The sequence below is a fragment of the Gekko japonicus genome, unplaced genomic scaffold (genome assembly GCF_001447785.1).
Source record: "Gekko japonicus isolate JY-2015 unplaced genomic scaffold, Gekko_japonicus_V1.1 scaffold2135, whole genome shotgun sequence".
Taxonomy (NCBI): domain Eukaryota; kingdom Metazoa; phylum Chordata; class Lepidosauria; order Squamata; family Gekkonidae; genus Gekko; species Gekko japonicus.
In genome coordinates, this window is record NW_015174902.1 from 261,784 (window position 1) to 284,185 (window position 22,402).

At 44.4% G+C, this 22,402-nt stretch overlaps 1 protein-coding gene across 1 annotated transcript in view; it reads left to right on the plus strand.

Annotated features, from left to right (window-relative positions):
- The window catches only part of DTWD2 (DTW domain containing 2), a 133,810-nt gene that overhangs the window by 83,470 nt on the left and 27,938 nt on the right, over nt 1-22,402 (plus strand). Inside the window, exon 4 of the mRNA XM_015424995.1 lies at nt 10,489-10,678. Within this exon, the coding sequence (XP_015280481.1) occupies nt 10,489-10,678 (190 nt within the window). The remainder of the gene's footprint in view (nt 1-10,488; nt 10,679-22,402) is intronic.

Below are 22,402 nucleotides of genomic sequence, written 5' to 3' on the forward strand. Positions count from 1 at the left end.
GGGGGGGGGAGCAAAGAGAGAAGGGGTTTAAAGTTTAAACCCCTTTTCTCTGGAGTCGCACCGCAGTGGTGGCGCGATCTTTCTATTGTATTCTATGGCCCCATAGAATATAATGGAAAGATGACTCTAGACACTTCCCCCCTCCAAGCCCGCCTTGGCAGGCCAGCTGGGGAAAGGAAAGGGAGGCTCTTGAAGATGCCTCCCCCCCCCCTTTTGCTTCCCCTTCTGGCATCACTTCCGGTGATGTCAGGGGGCATGGCATATGCTAATGAGCTATTATGCTAATAGCCTATTAGATATGCTAATGAGCTCCTGTGCTCTTTTTCTAAGAAATGACCCCTGGGTATAAGTTTTCATGCAGAGAACAGATGTGCTCTAACAGAGCCTGCAACCAAGTCTGCCATTATAAAGGTCCCCTCTGATTATTCTTGAGGCCATCCTTAATTTTAAAAAGAAACACCAGCATTCAGAAATAAATAAAATAACACTTTTAGAAAATTCCAAACTTAAGAACATCTCCATTTGTAAGGAGTGAAGAGCTTCAAAAGAAATTAAGGTAGTGTCAGTGAAGTGAACATACATTTCAGGCAACCAAAACCACAATTGTATATGTGGATGTCACCACATGGTCAATATAGAGATGAAGTAGATTGCATAATTGGAAGCAGAAGGTGGAGAATCTGTGTTCTTCCTTGAAAGGACAAGGAGACCCAGATGAGGGGGGAACTCCCTTCCCTCCACTTTTGGCGGCAAGAAGTCCAGTTTTGTTCCAGAAGGGAGGAGTTCCTCCATTCCCCTTTCAATCTTCTCTTCCTGCCAATGGAGAAGGCAAGGTTTTTTGAGAGCTCTGCGTGCTTTCATTTTCAGAGCTCTTTAAAGTCCAGTGACTTGATTCGCAATGCTTCATCCTTATCTGCAGCAGTCTTCTCTTTCTCACAAAGCCATGCACTTAGCTCATTAGAGCCCAGGGGATTAGCAGTGCTGCTAAAAAGCAGTAGGGAGCTGGAATACAATGGAGCCGTCTTCTGACATGGAAGTTCAAGAGGCACTGTGTGCCCAGCTGAGCACTAAGGGTCTTAGATCAACCCGAGGCGTGCGCGCCCCCCATCAGTCTCCTCTTCCCCCTCCTCCTTGGCAAGTGAGTTGGATAAGAGACAAGGTAGCAGTGAGTGCCAGAGAGGTGGCATGCTTTCTTCCTGCCAAAGTGTGCCTGCCTCTTTCTCTCCTGCAGTAGGGTTGAGCAAGGGTGCAACAGAACTGAAGAAGGAGGACCCTCTTCCTGCCTCCTCAGGAATTTCAGAGGGCTTCCAACAATGGTTGGAATATTTAATAGAAGGGACCATGGATAAAAGGGATTGCGGTAGACGCAAATGGTTGTGTTCTCCCCCTTCTTCACCCCCCACAGAAGCAGTCGAGTAAATCTGTTCACATAAGGGGATGCTGTTCACAGAGAGGCAGGATCCTTCCAAGCTCCTCACCAAGGCTGCAAAAAAGCAAGTATTGACCTTTACACACTACTCACAAGTAGACCATCCACCATATTCAGATAATTCTGTTCCCACCGATAGTGATCCTGACCTCTCTGAAAAGGAAGCAGGTCAGATCAGTGATGAGGATCCACCCCCCCTCCTCCCAAGCCCAAGAGGCTTTTTGCCACCAAGGACTTGCCTTCATTAATTGCCCCTGCTCTAAATATCTTAAAACTGTGTACTCACACAGAGGATCTTTCAGATCAGGAGGAAGGGTATCCGGACTCAGAGGGTGATGAGGTGGTCGTGTCCAGATCTAGAGAAGCAGGTTCCATCTTCCTTTTTCCTAAACTCTTCTTCCAGGAACTGAGAGACAAATGGGAAGAATCTATTCATTTCAGGTGGCTCAGGCCAAGAAGTGCTATGTCTTTCCAGTTTCAGCAGACAAACTGCTATGTATTCCAGTGATGGACACCCCCATGGCTAACATGGCATCTGGTTCAGACCTTCCCAAAGTTGGGGGAGAAGCACTTAAGGTGGCTTCAGACATAGGAGTGACACAGCCCTTTGCAAAACCCATGAGTCCAGTGCCCTCTCTATCAAGACTTCAGTGGCTTCTTTCCTTCTAGCCCATGCATCATACTTTTGGCTCCACAAGATGCAGGGGGAGTTCTCTGATGTCCCTCCCAAACTGACTTCCTACCTCCAGATGTTAGAGAAGGTCATGGCTTTTGTAGCTGATACTACTTTGGGCATGATGCAGTTTTCAGGAAGGTCCATTGGCACTACCATGGTCTCCAGACAATCCATTCAAGATTGGTGGGTCCTCCAGACAGTCTCTTTGGGTTGACAATTAGAGTTTGCCTCACCCTCTCCAAGAAGGCTCCTGCAGTCCCCTCTGTCTTCCACTCAAACAAAAGTCCAATGGGTTCTTCAAGGTATCCAGCATCTTCAGGAGCTTGGGGCCATAGAATCAGTCCCCTCAAACCAATGGGGAGCAGTGGCGCAGGCGGTAAGAGATGCCTGCACGTACATCTGGCCGAACAGCTTCGGCTGTTCGAGCCCCACCGCGGCCGGGGTGAGCACCCGGCCCTTTGTCCCAGCTCCCACCCACCCAGTGGCTCGAAAGCCTGTTAAAGGGCGATTAGACTAATGGGTACCTGCTACTAGAGCAGGGGGGCACCCGTCCCTGTGATGCAGCGGCGAGCGGTGAAGAGAAGCAGTGGTCGACGGTGGCAGCGGAGAAGAAATGGCTGGCGAGGCGAGGAGCGAGCGATCGAAGGGGCCAGACCAGCTGGTGCGGAGGCGGAGCAACACAACAGGCCGGAGCCTCATCGGACAGAGGCCGCAGCGGAGCATGCACGGAAGTGCGGTTGGTCCTGGCCGGAAATGAATCGCTACAACCGGAAGAAAGGGAACTCCAAAAGACCAGCACCAGGAAAGGACCTGTATATCTGTGGCCCTAGGTTAGTCTCGGTAAAATGTGATTAGCACGCTCTGTAAGCCGCCCAGAGACCCTTAGGGGTTAGGGCGGGATAACAAATCGAAGTAATAAATAAATAAATAAATAAATAAATGTGTGTTAGGTCTATACTTAGTTTTTTGTCATGGTTCCAAGGAGGAATGGGAAATGATGCCCCATTCTGGATCTCCAATTGCTAAACCAGTCTCTGAAGCTCTGTTGCATCCAGATGGAGACTCTCAAATCCATCCTAGAAGACCTGAACGGGGGGATTTCCTGTCTTCAGTAGACCTCACCGAGGCATATGTACACATTCCGGTTTGGCCTCCTCACCAGAAGTTCTTGATATTTGCCATTTTGGGACGACACTTCCAATGTGGAGCAATGCCGTTTGGCCTGGTGTTGACTCCCAGGACCTTCACCAAATTGATGGTATCATTAGTGGCAGCTGTTCAAAAGAATGCCCAATAAATTTACCCCAGCTGGATGATCTCCTGTTGAGTTCACCCGCCCCCCAAGAAGAAGGCAGCAGAGAACCTTCAGAGGATGATAAGCTTTCTTCAGAGACATGGGTTTGTCGTAAAATTCAAGAAGAGCCAGTTGTTGTCCACACAGGTATTAATCCACTTGGGGGCTGTGATAGACAAGTCAAAGGGGAAACTTTTCCTTCCACAGGAGAAGGCAGAAATGATAGCCAATATGGTGCAGCAAGTTCTGTCTCAGCATTCCTGAGACATCATGTTTCTCTTGGGACTCTTGGGTCCCACAGGTGAGAGCACACTTGAGGGATTTACAGCGGCTACTTCTGCCCTGGCAGCTGGCAATCGCAGTAAAGCGTCATCAGAGGATTCTGGTTCCAGACAAAGTAAGATCATTCTTAGCTTGGTGGCCAAATCCCTACAACCTTTTAAAAGGCAAATCCTTCCTTCCCACACTAATAGGGTGGTGATGATGGATGCCACCCTGGAGGGATGGGAGGCTCACATGGAGTCAGCTCATGTGCAAGGGAAGTGGTCCCTTCAGGATCAGTCCAAACCTATAAATTGGCTCAGGTTGAGAGCCATTTCCTTGGCTCTCCATCATTTTCTTCTGACCTTTGAGTCCTCATCAGTGTCCGTCAGAAAGCCTTCAATACAAAGCAGCAAGGCTCATGAGATGGTTGGAACATCACCTGCACAGTTTAAGAGCCTGGTCAACAGGGAAATGGATTGGCTGTTCAGATTGATCCTGGACCCAAACGAATGGTCCCTGAAATCATCAGTCTTCAACCAACTAGTAGACCAGTTTGGCTTGCCAATTCTGGATCTCTTTGCCTCCAAGAGCAATGTGAAGATGCTGAGGTTTTTCTCCAGGTACCTCTGTCCCCAGGCCAAAGGAATGGATGCCTTCCAACAAACCTTACAAGAGGCCGGATGGCCTTTTCTACACGTTTCCTCCTGTAGCATTTCTGCCTGGATTCCTCCGCAAGGTGAAGGAAATGAGAGCTCAAGTAATTTGTGTTATTCTGTTTTGACCCAGGTAGCTATTGTTCCCAGTTTCAACAGACCTCCAGAACAGGGACCAATTGTTCATCAGGACCCAGGGAGTCTCATCTTACTGCCTGGCTCTTGAACACAGGTCACTAGAGCAGTTTCATCTCTCCGACAAGGTGATTCGTACTGTTCTAGCTGCCAGATGTATGTCTGCTTCTAGAATCTATGATGTTATGTGGAAGGCCTTCCAGTGCTGGTGCACTAAAAGTCACATGGAGAGTTTGAACCCGGCTCTAAAAGACATATTGCTCTTCTTACAGAGCAGGCTGGACAAAGGCCTATGCCCCAATACGTTAAAGAGACAGTTGGCAGAACTAGCCACTGTCCTACCAGAGTATGAGGGTCACCTAGTCTCTTCACATCCAGTAAGAGATTCTTGAGAGGAGTGTCTCCCTCCCATTCTCCTACAGTACACAGGTTTCTGACTTGGAGGCTTTACTTGAATGCACTGACTAGAGATCCCTTTGAACCACTTTATGAGGTTTCTTTGAAGGTGATGATGTTAAAAGCCCTTTTTCTGGTCTTGGTGACTTTAGCCCATAGGATCTCAGAATTAGGAGCCCACCAGAAAGTACCTTTTGTGTGTTCCATTGTGACAAGGTGGTTTTGTGATTAGATCCAACCTTCTTGACAAAGGTTAACTCCATGTTCCACAGATCCAAGGAGATCTGCCTCCCTACCTTATGTCCTAATTCATCACACCAAAAAGGAAAAGAATGGCAGACTCTTGAAGTCCATAGGGCCCTTCACATAAATATTTTTAGAACTAAATAGTGGTGTAGATCAGACTCACTCTTTGTTGCCTTCGGCCACTCTACCATGGGTAAGAGGGTAACGAAGTCTACGTTGAGTAGATGGCGGAAACAGTGTGTCCTGTTAGCCTACCAGGCAGCTGATATGCCTCCCCCCAAGGGTATTACAGCCCACTCTGTTAGGAGTGCAGCCACTTCCATGGCCCTGGAAACCAGACCTTCCATAGATGAGATATGTGGGGTGGCTACCTGGTTCAACCCTTCTACCTTTATCTGCCACTACAAGAGAGAGAAGTCATCCTCTTCAGATGAAGCCTTTGGCCGCAGAGTTCTGCAGTAGTTAGTGCAAAAGGATTAAGGGTATTCAAGTTTTTTGTGCACCCTGGGGACAGTATGCTTTGTTACATACCCACTCATCCAGATCTCCTTGTCCTTCCAAGGGAGAATCGTACATTGGTACACACTGTGAAGGTCCATTCTCCTTGGAACTGATGAAGAGACCCCCCAAAAAACCCCTCCCAAAAAACCAGAAAAGAGTGAAAGATAGAGGTTGAGGAGGACAGAATGATTATAGAAAAAGGGAAAAATTCCTTAATCGGGTGTTCTGTCCAGTTGTTAGTCTGGGGTGTGTTGTGTTGCTGTGGTTTTTTCTAGGTCTTCAGTTTATGGCATTGGCCATGGGATCTATTGAAGTTTCCGGACTGAAAGGGGAATGGGGGAGCTCCTCCCCCTGAAACAACAAAGCTGGACTTCCTGCCTCCAAAAGTGGAGAGAAGGAAGTTCCCCACTCATCTGGGTTTCCTTGTCAGTTCCAAGGAGAATGGACCTTCACAGTAAGTAACAATCTGCCATTCTGTCTGCTAAAACAAGACCAGGAGCTGATTGTAGTACAGACCGTGAATTGTTAATATCGAAAATTAGAATAAAGATGAAGACAAACACCAAAACATTATAGTGCCAAAATACAATCTAAACAGCATTCAAATAAAGACAGGGTTGTCTTACATTCACATACAGGATACAATTATGTCCATTGTTACATTCTGGCCACCTTCCTTTTGAGTAAATATGGGCATTTGCCTAAAATCAAACCACCTGCCAAGAGACAAGGGAAATGAAATAACTTATTAAATTAAACTGGAAAATTTAACCCTGTGATCTAAATGACTTTTCTACTAGTAGAATTTTTGATCTTATAACCTGTGCTCAGAAAATTAAAAAATATCTGAAGTAGCATAAATCTATGTTCTTTTAATGTTGGGTGTAAAAAGATAACTTTGACAAGAAAAAAGTGTTACATTTTACTACCTCGATTATATAAAACAGAAGTTCTTGTTTAATCCTTTGTGGGGTTGCCAGCCTCCAGGTGGGGCCTGGAGATCTCCTGCTTTTACAGCCGATCTCCAGCTGACAGATCAGCTCCCCTGGAGAAAATGGCTGCTTTGAAAGGTGGACTCTATGGCATTGTACCATGCTGAGGCCCCTCACCTCCCCAAATCCTGCCCTCTCCTGGCTCCACTCCCAAAGTCTCCAGGTATTTTCCAACCCAGACCTGGCAACTCTAATCCTTTGGAATCAACCAGTGGCAACTTTTTTTAAATTGTAAAAGTGCTGCTGGTGGCTGTGGCATCAGCAGCATCTGAGTTCCTGTGCAATTTACCACAGTCTACCATCCAAAATATAGACAGCAACATTTATGAAACTACACAGGAGCATTATCTACCCTTCTCCTTTTAATGAAAAAGAGCTGAACCACCTGTGCTGCTGAAACTATTGGTGCAGAGTAGATTGGGCTGTTAGCAGGCCTACCTGCCTTCACACTTTAGGGGCCATTCAGCAGTGCAAAGGATTATGTGTTCTCAAAGATGGTTCCTGGGAACAAGGACTCCTGGGTTATTTAGATTTCATGTGCATTCATACAAAGTATTCAGATACTCTGAAGAACTCTGAAGAGTTTCAGAGGCTTCTTCTGAGGCCTTCCTTCAGTTCATTGCCACCTCCAATAAGTTGGGGGAGTGAGAGAAGACCGTGAGAAAAGGTTCAAGAATTAGTACATGGGAATCTAGGAGACTTGTAGATTGAGGGGAATTGGTTGGGTGGACAAGAATTTAGGCTGGTTGTGCTTGCAATTATATCACTGGGCATATTTGTAGAGCCAGAGTAAGCATGAAAAAAATACTTTCTGCAGGTTTGTAGCACTTGTATTACACGTATTGGACATAGCCTGTTATGGATTGAGGTCAGGGACACTTGCCCATCATTTGTCAGTACATCGCTGAGAGCACAAGGTTGTGGGTATTAGTTTATTGTCAGAAACTCCAGCTTGTAGAAAGCTGGTGGAATGTGTACTTTTCTTTGAAAATCTTAAATGGTGTACATTTTTAAAAGATCCTCATTTAGTCTTCACTTTTTAGTCTTCAGACATGACGAACACCCAAATAGATATTTGTGGGTTTGAGAGGCAGAGTAAAGCAAATAATTAGTTAGTTGGTTCATTTTTGTCTGTTTTGTTTGTTTTTCTTGGTGTGAAAAGAATATGTATTTTGTGGGTAAATAAGATGGAAAGAGTATGTGTAGGGTTGCCAGGTCCAGGTTCAGGAATAATTGGCTATTTGGGGGGTGCAGCCTGAGGAGGGGAGGGTTTGGGGAGGGGAGGGACTTCAATGGGGTATAATGCCATTGAGTTCACCTTCCAAAGGGGGCATTTTCTCCAGGTGAATTGATCTCTTTCTCCTGGAGATAAGTTTTAATCCCAGGAGATCTCCAGCCACCACCTGAAGGACTGCAAAAACAACAAAGGACAACGGACTAAGAGAGCTGTTGTAACCAAATATGTTAAACTCTGAAAATGGGCTGCATCTCAGAGGCTCCCAAATCATATAAAAGTTGTTAATTCTTACTGATGGAACTTTTATATGATTTGGGAGTCTCTGAGATGCAGCCCATTTTCAAAGTTTAACATATTTGTTTACAGCACCACCTGGAGGATGGCAACCCTAAGTATGTCTCTGTATCTAGACCAGCAATACCTCAGTTCTGTGGGAGAGATTCCTCTTTAGCTTGTGTACAAAATATGGCGTTTGAAAGAAAGCAAACCCCATTTTTATTTATTTATAGTAATGCTCAACCTTTAGAGGCTTAAAAATTATGGCAATTGACGTACCTTACCTCGGTGGGAGCTTTCATGTTGCCCTCCATTTGCATTGAAGAAGCTGCCAGTCTTTTTCCAGCCTCTTTGAAGTCTATAAGGCTGGGGAGGAAAATGGGTTCTTCATAAGAAAATCATATTGATGTATAGAGAAGATAACTTGTATGTTTCAGATTGACATCAAGATGTAAGTTCTTTAAACTCTGATCGAGAGGATGCAAATGATGATTGTTAATAAAAATAATTGGGGGGGAATGCAGTTTCTACTTGAACCATGAAGTTTCAAAAAACTGCAGTCACTCTGAAGGCATCATCAAAGTTCTTACTGCTCTTCAGTATCCCTGTTTCAAACACTGCCCAAGCATAACTGAGTAATATTCCCCTACAGAAACACTTCTCCATATAAGTGTGTATAGTAAAACTGGAGTTGTACATTAAACTCAAGAAATCAGACAAGCAAATAATTTATTTGTTTAATATGAAATCTATGAGTATTATCCTGGCTCTTTCAGGGTTCTCTTTTCAATGTTACTGTCGCATCCTGCATCCAGCTTGGGTGGTCCTACCTCTGTGGGACTGGGCTGGAGGAAGGGCTCTCAAAGGGGTTGGGACCAGAGCCTCAGATAAAGGAGAGGGCCTAGGGTTACGTCACCACCGGCACCCAACTCTCTCTCTGTGTCTCTCTCTGTCTCTGTCTCAGCTTGCAGGCAGCTTACCAGTCACCGCGGTCTCCTCCCCAGCTCTGGGTCTTCATCCCCTTTTTATTCCCTTTCACCAGAACCTAGTTCCTCCCCTCCTGCCCGTCCTTGCATCCTATAGGTCTCCCTCCCTTGTCCATCCCCTAGTGCCTGTGTGCCATTGGTGGGGCTTTCTCACCCTTTAAGCCCTGGGTTGAGGCTCCGCCCCTGGGCTGTGGCCTCAGCATCTCTGCCTGGGTGTGGCACAGCCTCCCGGAGCCCACTCCCTGCTGCCCCCCCCCCGGCCCATGATGCCCTCCAGAGCTGGTAAGGTTTTTCCTGCGCCCGGCCATGGGCCTCTGGGCTTGGACCGGGCACATCCAGGCAGCCCTGTCCTCGGCCCAGGCTCTTTGGAGCTGTGTCAGTCGGGTCCGGGCTGCTCCCCCCACCCACCATTGGGCTGTCTCCACCTTCAGGCCCACAGCACTGGGGTCGCCCGTAGGTTGCTTCTCAGCGGTGGGGGTGGGTGGGGAGGTTTTCTTATATGCCACCCACATCCTCCCGGGGTCAGGGCCAAAGGCATTGTGGTGCCACAGCGGTGCCCCCCCCCCCAGTCTCTTCCAGCCCGTGGGTCGGGGAGGCCTGCCCGGGTGTTGCCCAAATCCCTGCGAGGCTGTGGGCAGTGGTAAGGGGGGGCGGCGAGGTGACGTCGCTTCCCATGGCCCCCTTCTGCCTGCCAGTCCCACCCGTCGGGATGCAAGGCCAGGCCGCGGTGGGACAGTTACATTTAATATCTCTTCTGTTCTCTGAGTGTTTTGCTTCCACAGTTTCTTTAGCTTATGTCTAAGTTAGGAAACTGCAGGGGGGGTATGTTACCTTGTGGGATTCACATGATTTTCAGGCTATAGCACATAGGTTTTACCTCCCTGGACACTCAGCCTGAAGATCAGTTTAACGCAGGTTTATAGAGCGTCTTCCATGTTTTATTTCCATCAGTTACAACTGATCTCCAGGCTACAGAGATCATTTCTAAGCTACAGAGATCAGTTCCCTTGGAGAAAATGGCTGCTTTGGAGAATGAACCCTATGGCAGTATACCCTACTAAGGTACCTCTCCTTTCCAAATCCTGCTCTCCCCCCAAATTTCCAGGAATTTCCCAACCCAGAGATGGCAGCACTAAGAGACCTCCATCGTTTCCAACACCAACCAAATGAGAGTGTAGTCCAACAAGTTCTGCTCTCATTCATTAGCAGGGGTTGATGCTGTAGTGCTTAAGTGGAATGAAGACAAAATATTCTAAGTATCAGTTGATGTCTACATATGGTGCTTCTTAGAAGCTAGAAAATTCCTGAGACCTGCCTAAGAAACAGGAAGTAGCTGGGACAGAAAAAGATGAGGAAATGGGGTTCATGAGGGGGGAAAGGTAACTTTTTCAATATTCTTCTAGGTATCCTGAGCTAGCATATGTGTGCAGAAATCCTAATACCTTGGTATTATATCCTGGAGCGGGAGCAGCAAATCTGGAAGAAGTAGAATTCAGCTCTCCCAATCCCCGTGTAATCGTAATCATCGATGGAACCTGGAGTCAGGCCAAAGATATATTCTTTAAGAACTCCCTTTTCCGGATACCTAAGCAGGTAAGTTTGAATGCTTTTACTTTAAAATGGAGTGCGTGTGCTTGTCTATTTCTGTGTTGCCTTGCAAACTTCTGTCACTCTATATTTGCATATGCGTACTGTCAGTTTAGCATGGAAAATATCACTGCAAGTGTCCTTAACTCTGTTAAGGTTTATATATGTTCCCTTTGTTTAAACCAATTTTCCTAATCTGAAAAAGAGGTCCAAGTATTCAAATATATTCAGGATATGGAGGTAACTACTTTCCCCCCCCCCCCCCCAGAGTTAGTTGAGTATAGTGTTTTTCTTCATGAGAAACAAAACGGGTTTATTTCATTGGATTGTTTTAGAATGTTCAGTGCTTAGGAAAAAAAATATGATTGTAGGGTTGTTTGCAATAGCTGGAAGTCTATTGAAAAGAAGTCGGACTACATATTATTGTCAGTCTATAACTGCACAAAAGAACATTTTGATTTCTACTGTCAGATTTCATGGATCTTTGTGAGACTTCAAAATTTGCCCACTCTGATATATGTGGGTCCTTGTTCACCATTAGGTGAACAATTTATTAGATCTACTGAGCTATGAATGGTAAGAAAATAGCACATTCATAAATGCTAGTATGTGAGCTCATACTACTCTACAAACTGTGGGTTCTCAGCGCAGCTTTCATGTTTCAGTTCATTCTGTTTTGTGCGAGTAGAAGAATTTATTTTTGGGTTTAGTTTCTCTTATTCAGTGTTGTAGTAGGAGATATAAAACAGAAGACATAACCCTTTGTTCAGAAGGGAACCTTTGCATCCAACTATTGAGTTCAGTGTTGATATCATAATGGTAATGTAACCTCTTCCATGCATTATTAATATGAACATTGTATTAAAAAGTTGTTTTGATGTATGAAATTATAGCTTTCCAGAATGAGAATTAATTGAAGACCTGTACCTTAATTTTGTGTATGTGTGCCAGGTACTTGTTTCATTGGCTTGGATCCAGGTTTGCCCTAGAACAAGTGAAGGGCACTTGATGATTTTCCCCCTTCCCAATGCAGACATCCAGAATTCAATGTAAGCAAGTAACTAGATTTACTTTTTAAGGAAATGGTGAAGCAGTTATTCAGGTAGGTATGAATCCTGGGCAGATTAAAATAGACACTTGTCCCCTACATTCTATGTCTCCAAGCAGCACATCGGGGAGGGGCATCTAGGAGATGATAATAGCATTAGCCTAATCCACAGATCCCAAAGACAGTAGGTTCATTAGGATCATGGAGCAGGCTGAAAATAGTGGAGAAATGGGAAGGTGAAGATGAAAAGTAAGCATAAAGCATACACTCTGTTTTTGAATTTTTGTTCCTATCAGTGATGGCAAACAATTGTCTTAGTGCTGGGAATTTACCTTTTTATATTTTCAGACATGTATTATACTACTTGAAAGAGCATAGTTGTTCAGAAACCCAGATAATGATGTTTGGCGGGAGGGGGGGGAGTATCTTTTGGAGAGCCAGTTTGGTGTATTGGTTAGGAGCACTGACTGTAATCTGGGAGAACTGGGATTGATTCCCAACGCCTCTACATGCAGCTGCTGGTGTGACCTTGGGTCAGTTACAAGTTGTTTCAGAGCAGTTCTTGAAAGAGCTCTCTCAGCCCCATCTACCTCACAGGGTGTCTGTTATGGGGATGGGAAGGGAAAGGGGATTGTAAGCCACTCTGAGATTCCTATGGGTAGTGAAGGGCAGGGTATAAATCCAGTCTCATCCTTCTCCTCCTCCTACATCTGTGATTATTTAATGATTCAGTAAATGCATTCTCTCATGGGAGGGAGGCTTGCATGGTTCGATGAGGCTGCGGGCTGTGCCATGGAGGGCCACCCAGCACGGAAAGGCCACAGTGGACAACTCAGACAAGACATATTCCAGTGGAGAAGGAAATGGCAGCTCACTCCAGTATCTTTGCCAAGAAAACCCCATGGACAGTAACAAAAGACTAAAAGATATGATGCCGTAAGATGAGCCCCTCAGGTTGGAAGGTGTCAAATATGCTGCTGGGGAAGAGCAGAGGGCAAGTACAGGTAGCCCCAGGAAGAATGAAGCAGGTGGGCCAAAGCCAAAAGGACGCTCAACAGCGGATGTGTCTGACAGTGAAAGGAAAGTCTGATGCTACAAAGAACAATACTGCATAGGAACCTGGAATGTAACATCTATGAATCAAGGTAAGCTGGACGTGGTCAAAAATGAGATGGCAAAACTGACATTAACATCTTGGGAATCAGTGAACTAAAGTGGACGGGAATGGGCAAATTTAACTCAGAGGACCATCATATCTACTACTGTGGCCATAAATCCCGAAGAAAAAATGGTGTGGCCTTTATAGTTAACAAGAGAGTGAGAAAGGCAGTAATGGGATACAATCTTAAAAAATGATCTTCATCCAAATCCAAGGCAAATCATTCAACATCACAGTAATCCAAGTCTATGCCCCAACCACTGATGCAGGAGAGGCTAAAGTGGACCGGTTCCGTGAAGACATACAACACCTCCTAGAACTAACACCAAAAAATGATGTCCTCATCATCATAGGGGACTGGAATGCTAAAGTAGGAAGTCAGAAGATAACTGGAATAACTGAAAAGTTTGGCCTTGGAGAACAAAATGAAGCCGGGCAAAAGACTAACAGAGTTTTGTCAAGAGAACACACTGATCATAGCAAACACCCTCTTTCAACAACCTAAGAGGTGACTCTACACATGGACATCACCAGATGGGCAACATCAAAATCAGATTGATTGTATCATTTGCAATCAAAAATTGAGAAGTTCTATACAGTCAGTAAAAACAAGACCTGGAGCTCACTGTAGCTCAGACTACTCATTGCAAAATTCAGGCTTTAACTGAAGAAAGTTGGGGAAACCACTAGGCCATTCAGGTTTGAATTAGATCACATCCTTTATGAATATACAGTGGAGGTGAAGAATAGGTTTAAGGGACTAGATTTGATAGATAGAGTGCCCGTAGAACTATGGACGGAGGATCGTGACATTGTACAGGGGGTAGCAATCAGCACCATCCCAAAGAAAAAGAAATGCAAGAAAGCAAAGTGGCTGTCTGATGATGCTTTACAAATAGCTGAGGAAAGAAGGAAAGTGAAAGGCAAAGGCGAAAAGGAAAGATTTACTCAACTGAATGCAGATTTCCAGAGAACAGCAAGGAGAGATAAGGAGGCCTTCCTGAATGAACAATGCAAAGTAATAGACGGAAACAATAGAATGGGAAGGACTAGAGATCTCTTCAAGAAAATTGGAGAAATCAAGGGAACATTCCATGCAAAGCTGGCCATGATAAAAGACAAAAACTGTAGGGACCTAACAGAAGCAGAAGAGATTAGGGTGGCAAGAAAACATAGAAGAACTATACAAGAAGGACCTCAATGTCCTTGATAACCATGACGGTGTGCTCGCTGACCTTGAGCCAGACATCCTGGAGTGCAAAGTCAAATGGGCCTTAGAAAGCATTACTACCAGCAAACCTAGTGGAGACAACGGTATCCCAGCTGAGCTATTCAAAGTCCTAAAAGATTATGCTGTTAAGGTGCTGCACTCCATATGCCAGCAAATTTGGAAAATGCAACAGTGGCCATAGGATTGGAAAAGGTCGGTTTACATTCCTATCCCAAAGAAGGGCAATGCCAAGGAATGTTCAGGCTATCGCACAATTGTACTTTTTACACACGCTAGCAAGGTCATGCTCAAGATCCTACAAGCTAGGCTTCAGCAGTAAATAGAGAACTACCAGAAGTACAAGATGGGTTTTGAAGAGGTAGAGGAACTAGAGATCAAGCTGCCAATATTCACTGGATTATGGAGAAATCAAGGGAGTACCAGAAAAACATTTACTTCTGCTTCACTGACTACACTAAAGCCTTTGATTTGTGTGGATTGTGTAGAAAGCAGTTTTATTTGTAATTAGCAAGATTATTCTTTGGAGCACCTTTCCTATGAAGAAAGGCTGGGGAGTCTCTGGGACTTTGCAGTTTAGAAAAGAGATGACTAAGAGACAGGGACATCTTAGAGGCACACAAAATTATGCATAGGGTGGAGTGGACAAAGCAAACTTTTTCTGTTTCTCCTAAAATACTAGAACTTGACAACATCAAGTGAAGTTGATGGGCAGCTGATTTGTGGTGGGCAAAAGGAAATACTACTTTACTCACTAAGTGATTAAAATGTCAAATGCACTGCCAGAAGCTGTAGTGATGGCCACAGACATAGACAGCTTTAAAAGGGAATTAGGCGGATTCATGCCTTGACCTGGATAGCCCAGGCTAGCCCGATCTCATCAGATCAGGGAAGCTAAGCAGGGTCAGCCCTGGCTAGTATTTGGATGGGAGACCTCCAAAGAATACCAGGGTTGTTATTCGGAGGCAGGCAATGGCAAACCACCTGTGAGCTTCTCTTGCCTTGAAAACTCTGTGGGGCGGGCATAAGTCAACTGTGACTTGATGTAAAAAAAAAAGGCAGATTCATGGAGGAATAGGTCTATCAGTAACTACTAGCCAGGGTGACTAAAGGGAACCTCTACATTCAGAGGGAGTAATCCTCGGAATATCAGTGCTGGGAGGCAGTATGAGGGGGAAGGCTTCTGCATTTGTCCCCCGTTGCTGTTCCTCCTGAGTAACTGGTTGGGCATTGTGAGAGACAGAATGCTGGACTAGATGGACCACTAGTTTGAGCCAACAGGCCTCTTCTTATGTTCATAATTTCCTTTGGTAGAAGTTGCTGCAGTTGTTCTTGGTAGACTGAGTTTGTATCTATTATACTTTGATTCCAGCTCTGTTTTAAATGTTGTTGTTAGCAGGTGGCAGGTTTTCAGGAGCAGCAACCTCCAATATGTCTGCCACAAGCTTGCCATTAGCCAGCTGCATACAAGCTGGCTGCTATTCAACTGGTGCCCCCATCTGGGAACCAGAAAATATAAGCTTTTCACTTCCTAGATCTCTTTTAAAATAGTAGTTTCTATCAGTTATCAAATTCACACAAGTCTCCTCAGAGGGAGGGAGAGATTAAGACTGACATTTTGAGCGACTGTGTACTTTTCCCTTCCTGAAGCAGGTGTAAAGCATGGCTGTGGCCAGAGGTTTTGAGCCAAAGGGCAAAAGGACTCTTTGGCTTTATCTCATGGCACACAGCCTGTGCTTTTGGATGAGCCAGCTGCTGAATCCAGGACCAGTCCAAGATGCAGTTTGTTGCACTGTCGTTTGATTTATTTATATTGTATTTTGGTTGTTGGAAGCTACTTTGGGTCCCTTTGACAAGAGAAGCATGATACAAATATTTTGATAAATAAATATAATGTTGGCCACCTTTCCAACCACTTTACTTACAGCTCTGTACTTGTTCTGTTTGAAATCTCTTAGGAGTTATGCTAAACAATTGAAAAAGAGAAATAACTGTTTGGAAAGTTCACAATAATATTCCTTTTCATAAAATTCACGTATCAAAAGGACTGTAATGTTCTGCTGCTGCTATCAATAAAAGTTATTGGTGCCTGAACTGTAGCTTCTTTTATAGCCAAAAAGATCAGCCTAACACAAGTTAAAGAGCATCTTCCATGTTTTATTTCCATTAATACAAAGGTTATATTATTACACTATTTTCTGATAATCAAAATGTCTAACCCTTTGAGAGTAAAATGTATAACACAGAAGTAAAACAGGACCCATGTTTTGCTTCTTCTCAGAGTATGCTGTATTTCTTCTTTTTCTCTAGAGATTTGCTAAATTTTTATTCCTTCAGCATAAGGTCTCTTTTGGTGCCAGCATTTATTTGCTTCTAAAGTTATTGGAGCAAGTTTTTATTACAAGAGGTGATTTAAATATTAATAGAACAGTTGCCACACACAAAGTTGAGGCACTGTAGCAAATCATACTCTTGACAAGATGAGCATTGAAACAAGTATGCATTTGAAGGCCAAACTGCACATTCCACTAAATGAACAGTCACTGCTGAAAACAGTTGTCATATATTTCATTTAGCCTTCTCCACCCATAGCATCTAAGATAATTTACAGTGCAGTTTTAAAAAGAGTTACACAGTTTTGAGACCATTGACTTCAACGGACTTAAGAGGGTATACTGTATAGGATTGTACTGTTAGCCTGTATCCTGATGTTGCAACTATGTGCATTTCTCTGCTTCCCATCAACAGCATCTAATGATTTGGCATGGGGAGTAGGGGTGTACACAAAAAATATATAAATTTTTAACCCGAATATTCCCAAATACCAGTATCAGTATTGTACTGGTATTTGGGAAACCTGAATTTATTCAGCCCCATTATACCCTATGGGGAATTTCACTCACTGAGTCAGGCCGCAACAGCGGTGAGTGAACTGAAGCCATTTAAAGTTTAAATACGTTCAGTTCACTAGCCAAGTTGTGCCACCAAGAACTGAACTCTTTTTATTACAAAAGGTGATTTAAATATTAATAGAACAACAGTTGCCACACACAAAATTGTTGTCCTATAGCAAATTATACTCTTGACAAGATGAGCATTGAAAAAAGTAAGCATTTGAAGGCCAAACTACACATTCCACTAAATGAACAGTCGCAGCTGAAAATAGCAAGCAAACTGAAGACATTTAGTTCCCTCATTGAGTCACACCTTCACCGTGGCCCAGAGAAGAAACCTTGTTCTGGTCTGCCCAAGCAGTCATGCCCCAAATTCCCTGTGACTGGCGCTGGGACGATCACTGCAGAAGGTCCAGCACACTGGGCTGCTGTGGTGACAAGGAAAAAGGGGAGAGGCACCTCCAGCTCCCCATGTCCTGCTTCCTGCACCCCTGGTTAAGTCTAGGAACCTTGCTTCTTCTGGTCTCCAAATAGGCTTGACATTATGACATTACTAAATATGAAGATAGTTTGTGCTGGTTTCTTAACTTCTGTAGGCACTTGAAGTTTAATATCCTGCATTATACTTGGCCTCTGACTGTATGAAACCAGTTGTTCCATGTTTGTCAAAGGTCAAGTACTTTCCAAATCATATTAGTGCAATTCTAAGAAACTGAATGGTCTCCGAAAATAAGATGATGTTGTAACTCTTGTTGATGCAGTTAAGTGGTCCAAGGCCAAAGAAGTGTGTATCTAGATAAATTGCCTACATAGTCATCACATACCTCGGTATACCTGTTCCGTTTTCACATTGAAGATCCCTCAAATTAGCCCCATCAGTTAAGCAGCTTTAACAGATCAGTTCTTCCAATAGATCTTCCCTTCTTTATTGTGGTTTAATTAAATCTGATTTGATTATTCTGTTGCTAACTGATGGTCTCCAATGTATTTTCTGGTGTCCACTTTCCCAAAGCAGAGAACCAATCCTGGTTTTCTTCTACTTTATTAGATCAGGAAGTACTTCAGAAGAAGTTGGGTAGTATCACCCTAGTGTCTTCAGGGAGCATTAATTTGAAAAAACTATGTCCATCACAGGACAGCAGTTGGCTTGAAATCTCCCTATATATTGTGACTAGGGTTGCCAAGTTACTTACAGGTAATAGTGGGGGAGACTTGATTCCTCTCTGGGAGATTCGCATGCACACAAAGCGTGCATGCCTGAAACTGATGTCACCCGGACGTGATGTCATCATGTTGGACACATTGCCGGCTGACGCTCTAGTAATCAGCCTGAAAACTCTATGGTACCATAGAGTTTTCAGGCTGATAGCTAGAGCATCATCCGGCGACGTGCCCAGCACGATGATGTCACCTCTGGGTGACATCATCGTGCTGGGCACGTTGGCCCAAACCGGGCACTTTGGGGGGTTTCCCCCCGCCGCCCTTTTCCGTACCGACGGATTGGGGACCCTTTTAGCGGGGGAACCTTCTCCCCCCCGGGGGACCTGGCAGCCCTAATTGTGACTGGCCCCCAGCTTTTGTAGTAGCCATTTTGTGGTGGAGCCTCCTAACTGTTCTCAGCATTCCCAAAATGCCCTCCTCCTCCTCAGACTGAGAAGGGTTGGCTTTTTTTCTTTCTTATTCCAGCACTGTGATTTAAAAGAAAATAGGAGGATCTCTCTTTCTTAAATAGGTGTGTGATGTTTCCATTATTTCTCATTTTTGTTAGCCTCCCCATTTTTTTTTCCTCTGACCCACTCAATTCATTGTGAGAATTGATATGTTTCAGGAATCCCCAATCCTGTTGATACAGCATGGACTTTTGAAATTTACTAAGGTTATATTAAATAAGCAAAACTAGGGTGGAATTATTTATTGTAGCTGTGCTAAAGGCAAGGGAAAGTGGGCAAAAATTAACACTGTACTGATGGGAAAGGGGATAGGCCTGAATGCCCGGGTTTAACTTTGCCCTACACTGTTGCCTCTGAAGATGGTTCCACTTTTTTAATCATGTCATTTGAATAAATGTATACAATATGCCTCATATTTTTTAGAAATATGATTGTATACGCAGCATAGCACACTGGACTTTTCTAAATCATTATCCCCCCCAGGATGTGAGAACATTGTAGCAGGAGTCTAAAGAACAAGAATGAAGGAAAGGCTATAGAAATTCTTTTGAGATTTAACAAGCAATAGAATAGAGTTGTCAAGCACAGCCTGGCAACTGGCAGGAGATGAGGGACGCAGGGACACATGGTTTGGGGGAGGAATCAGTTGGTCTAGCACAACTAAGTCTCTTCGGGGTGCTGGAAGTGACACTCTAGCATTCACCCAACTATAGTTTAATCTTAGCATTTTGGGTGAATGCTCAAGCATCATCCAGCATGATGACATCACTTCCAGATTGTGCTGAGAGAGATGTCATTGTTTCATGAACACCAATCCCTCCCCCATTTTCCCAGGCATTTTCTCCCACTACCTAGCTGAGGAGTACTGGGCAATGGGAGCTGGGGGTGGGAAACTGGAAGATGGTACCCTAGAGTAGCTGCCCTTAGGAAACATATGTACTGAAGGCTTTTTTCCACCAATAAATAACAAAGGCTGACTGTTACATATTAGCACCAGTGGCCTATTGCATCGGAGAAGCCTTCCTTAGACTATTCCTTAGACTATGGAAAAGTCAGTCTTGCTTCTATGTGAACAGAGGAGTGGCTATATGGAGGGTGAGAGATACACAATAGTGAAATATGGGTTACAAGACTAGAAGCTGAAATTTAGTGTACTCTCATTCTGATTTTTATATTATTGCTTCCTTACAGTAGAGAAGTTGGCAAGAGCATTAACAGAGCTATAGTTCTGTTTCCATAGACAGAAGAGGTATATTTATAACTATGGTTTAAGCTCTTCCAGAAAGTCAGAGGGAAGGTTAGGTAATTTGATAGGCAATACAGAGAATACATGGCTCCTCTTATTTTCTTTTCCTAAAATGTAAGCATTATATTTTCAAAAAAAAATTCAAGAATGTTCTAGGAAAATATTTCCTATTATATATGCATTTTTTATTTCAGTGCAACATCATGCTATCTGCAGTGCAACACCAGACTATCTTCTAGCAGACTATTACAAATAATATTGCACATAGTCACAAAAGATTGTATGTTTCCAAATCTGTCCACAGTATTGAAGAATTTTTTCTCCCCTCGTTGGTTTTATCCTTCATTAAGTGCATTTTATACAAGGCTGGTCTTCCTCAAATATATGCTGCTAAGTCATACATAGGTTTCCTCAGAACTTAATCCTTCTGTGTTCACTGCAATTTAAAAAATATTGTTGGGATTGCAGTTATAATGTATGTGTTTTTTTATTCAGCTGTACTATTGATTCAAATATGAAAATAGCTATTGAATGTGATTGGGTTTCTGTTACTGCTTTGGAATGCAGTACTTTATTAAGTCAAGTTGAGTGCTTAGGTTGTTGCACAAATAGGATAAATGGTCAGAAAACCGATATGATACAGCTTGAAGAAACAGACAGTATCTAGAAATTGCTGGCCTTTGGCCCCCTGGCCCAAACTCATGTAACTGTTTTGAAAGAACATTATTTCATCATAATGCAAAACTAAAATCAAACTCAAAAACATTGCAGCTGTGAAGTGAAAATAGAAGTAGATGTGATTTGCACTTTGCTTTCCCAGGTCTACTGTAAGCATGGACTTCCACAGATCTCATACGCAGTGAACTCTTTGAGCTCTAGTTGACCTCTGGATGTTTTACTGCAGATATGATGTATACTGCCCACTTAATTGACCTATATCATTACAATTAGGTTTTTCTTTTCACATTCATACCTGTCATCTGTATTTCTAACTAGGAATAAGGCCCGTTGTGGAAATAAATACAACGGAATTTAGAAAGAGGCTCTGGGAGAGTGCCACGGCTTTGGGCACACAGTGTGAATTTGCTGTGGCGACCTCAGCAGGGTATAATGACAGAATCCACCATTTTCTCTAGAGGAACTGATCTCTGCTACCTGAAGAGCAGTTGTAATTTTGAGTGATCTCCAGCCTTCACCTGGAGATTGGCAACAATTATTACCCAGGATGAAATGGCTGGTTTGGAGGGTGGAGTCTATGGCATTCTACCTGTCTGAGATCCAACCCTTCCTAAAACCCCACCCTCTCCAGGCTCCACCCCTCAAATCTCCAGGAATTTGCCAACATGGAGTTGGCAACCCCATCTCCTTCCCAGCTAACCATCAAACTAACATTATCTGCCCCGCTGACTTCTGCCCTCCCTCCTGCAGAGCAGTTGTAATTCTGAGTGGTCTCCAGCCCTCACCTGGAGATTGGCAACAATGGTTCCCCATGGGAACTTGCTGGTTTGAAGGGTGAAGTCTATGGCATTGTACCTCTCTGAGATCCCATTCCTCCTGAAACCTCACCCTCTTCAGGCTCCATCCCTCAAATCTCCAGGAATTTCCCACCTGGAGCTAGCAACCCTATCAGGACTGGCCCCAATGAGTTTTCTCTCAAAGGCCAAGATAGGTGACAGGACCAAGCTTGGTTGCCTACCAACAGGCACTGAGGGGAAAGTAGGATTGCCAGCTCTAAGTAGGGAAATACCTGGAGATTTGGGGGGGTGGATCCTGTGGAGGGCAGCATGGGGGGGGCGCGGAAGGACTCAGCAGGGTATAATGTCATAGGGTCTACCCTCCAAAGCAGCCATTTTCTCCAGGGGAAGTGATCTCTGTCATCTGAAGATCAATTGTAACAGCGGGAGATCTCCAGGTCCCACCTGGCGATTGGTAACTCTAGGGGAAAGTCACCTGCACAGCAGGGGGTTGAAGAGAATGGTTTGATGGCTGCTGGGCCAAGATTGGCAACAATGGTTCCCCAGGAGGAAAGGGCTGGTTTGGAGGGTGGAGTCTATGGCACTGTACCTGTCTGAGATCCAACCCCTCCTAAAACCCCACCATCTCCAGGCTCCACCCCTCAAATCTCCAGGAATTTCCCAACCTGGAGTTGGCAACCCTATCTCCCTCCCAGTCAACCATCAACCTACCATTATCTTCCCCCTGACTTCAGCTTTCCATCTCCTCTCCCCTCCCTCCTTGAAAGCAGTTGTAATTCTGGTTGATCTCCAGCGTCCACCTGGAGATTGGCAACAATGGTTCCCCAGGACAGAATGAATGGTTTGATGGGTGGAGTCTATGGCATTGTACCTGTCTGAGGTCCCACCCCTCCTGAAACTTCACCCTCTTCAGGCTCCATCCCTCAAATCTCCAGGAATTTCCCACCTGGAGTTGGCAACCCTATCAGGACTGGGCCCAATGAGTTTTCTCCCAAAGGCCAATATAGGTG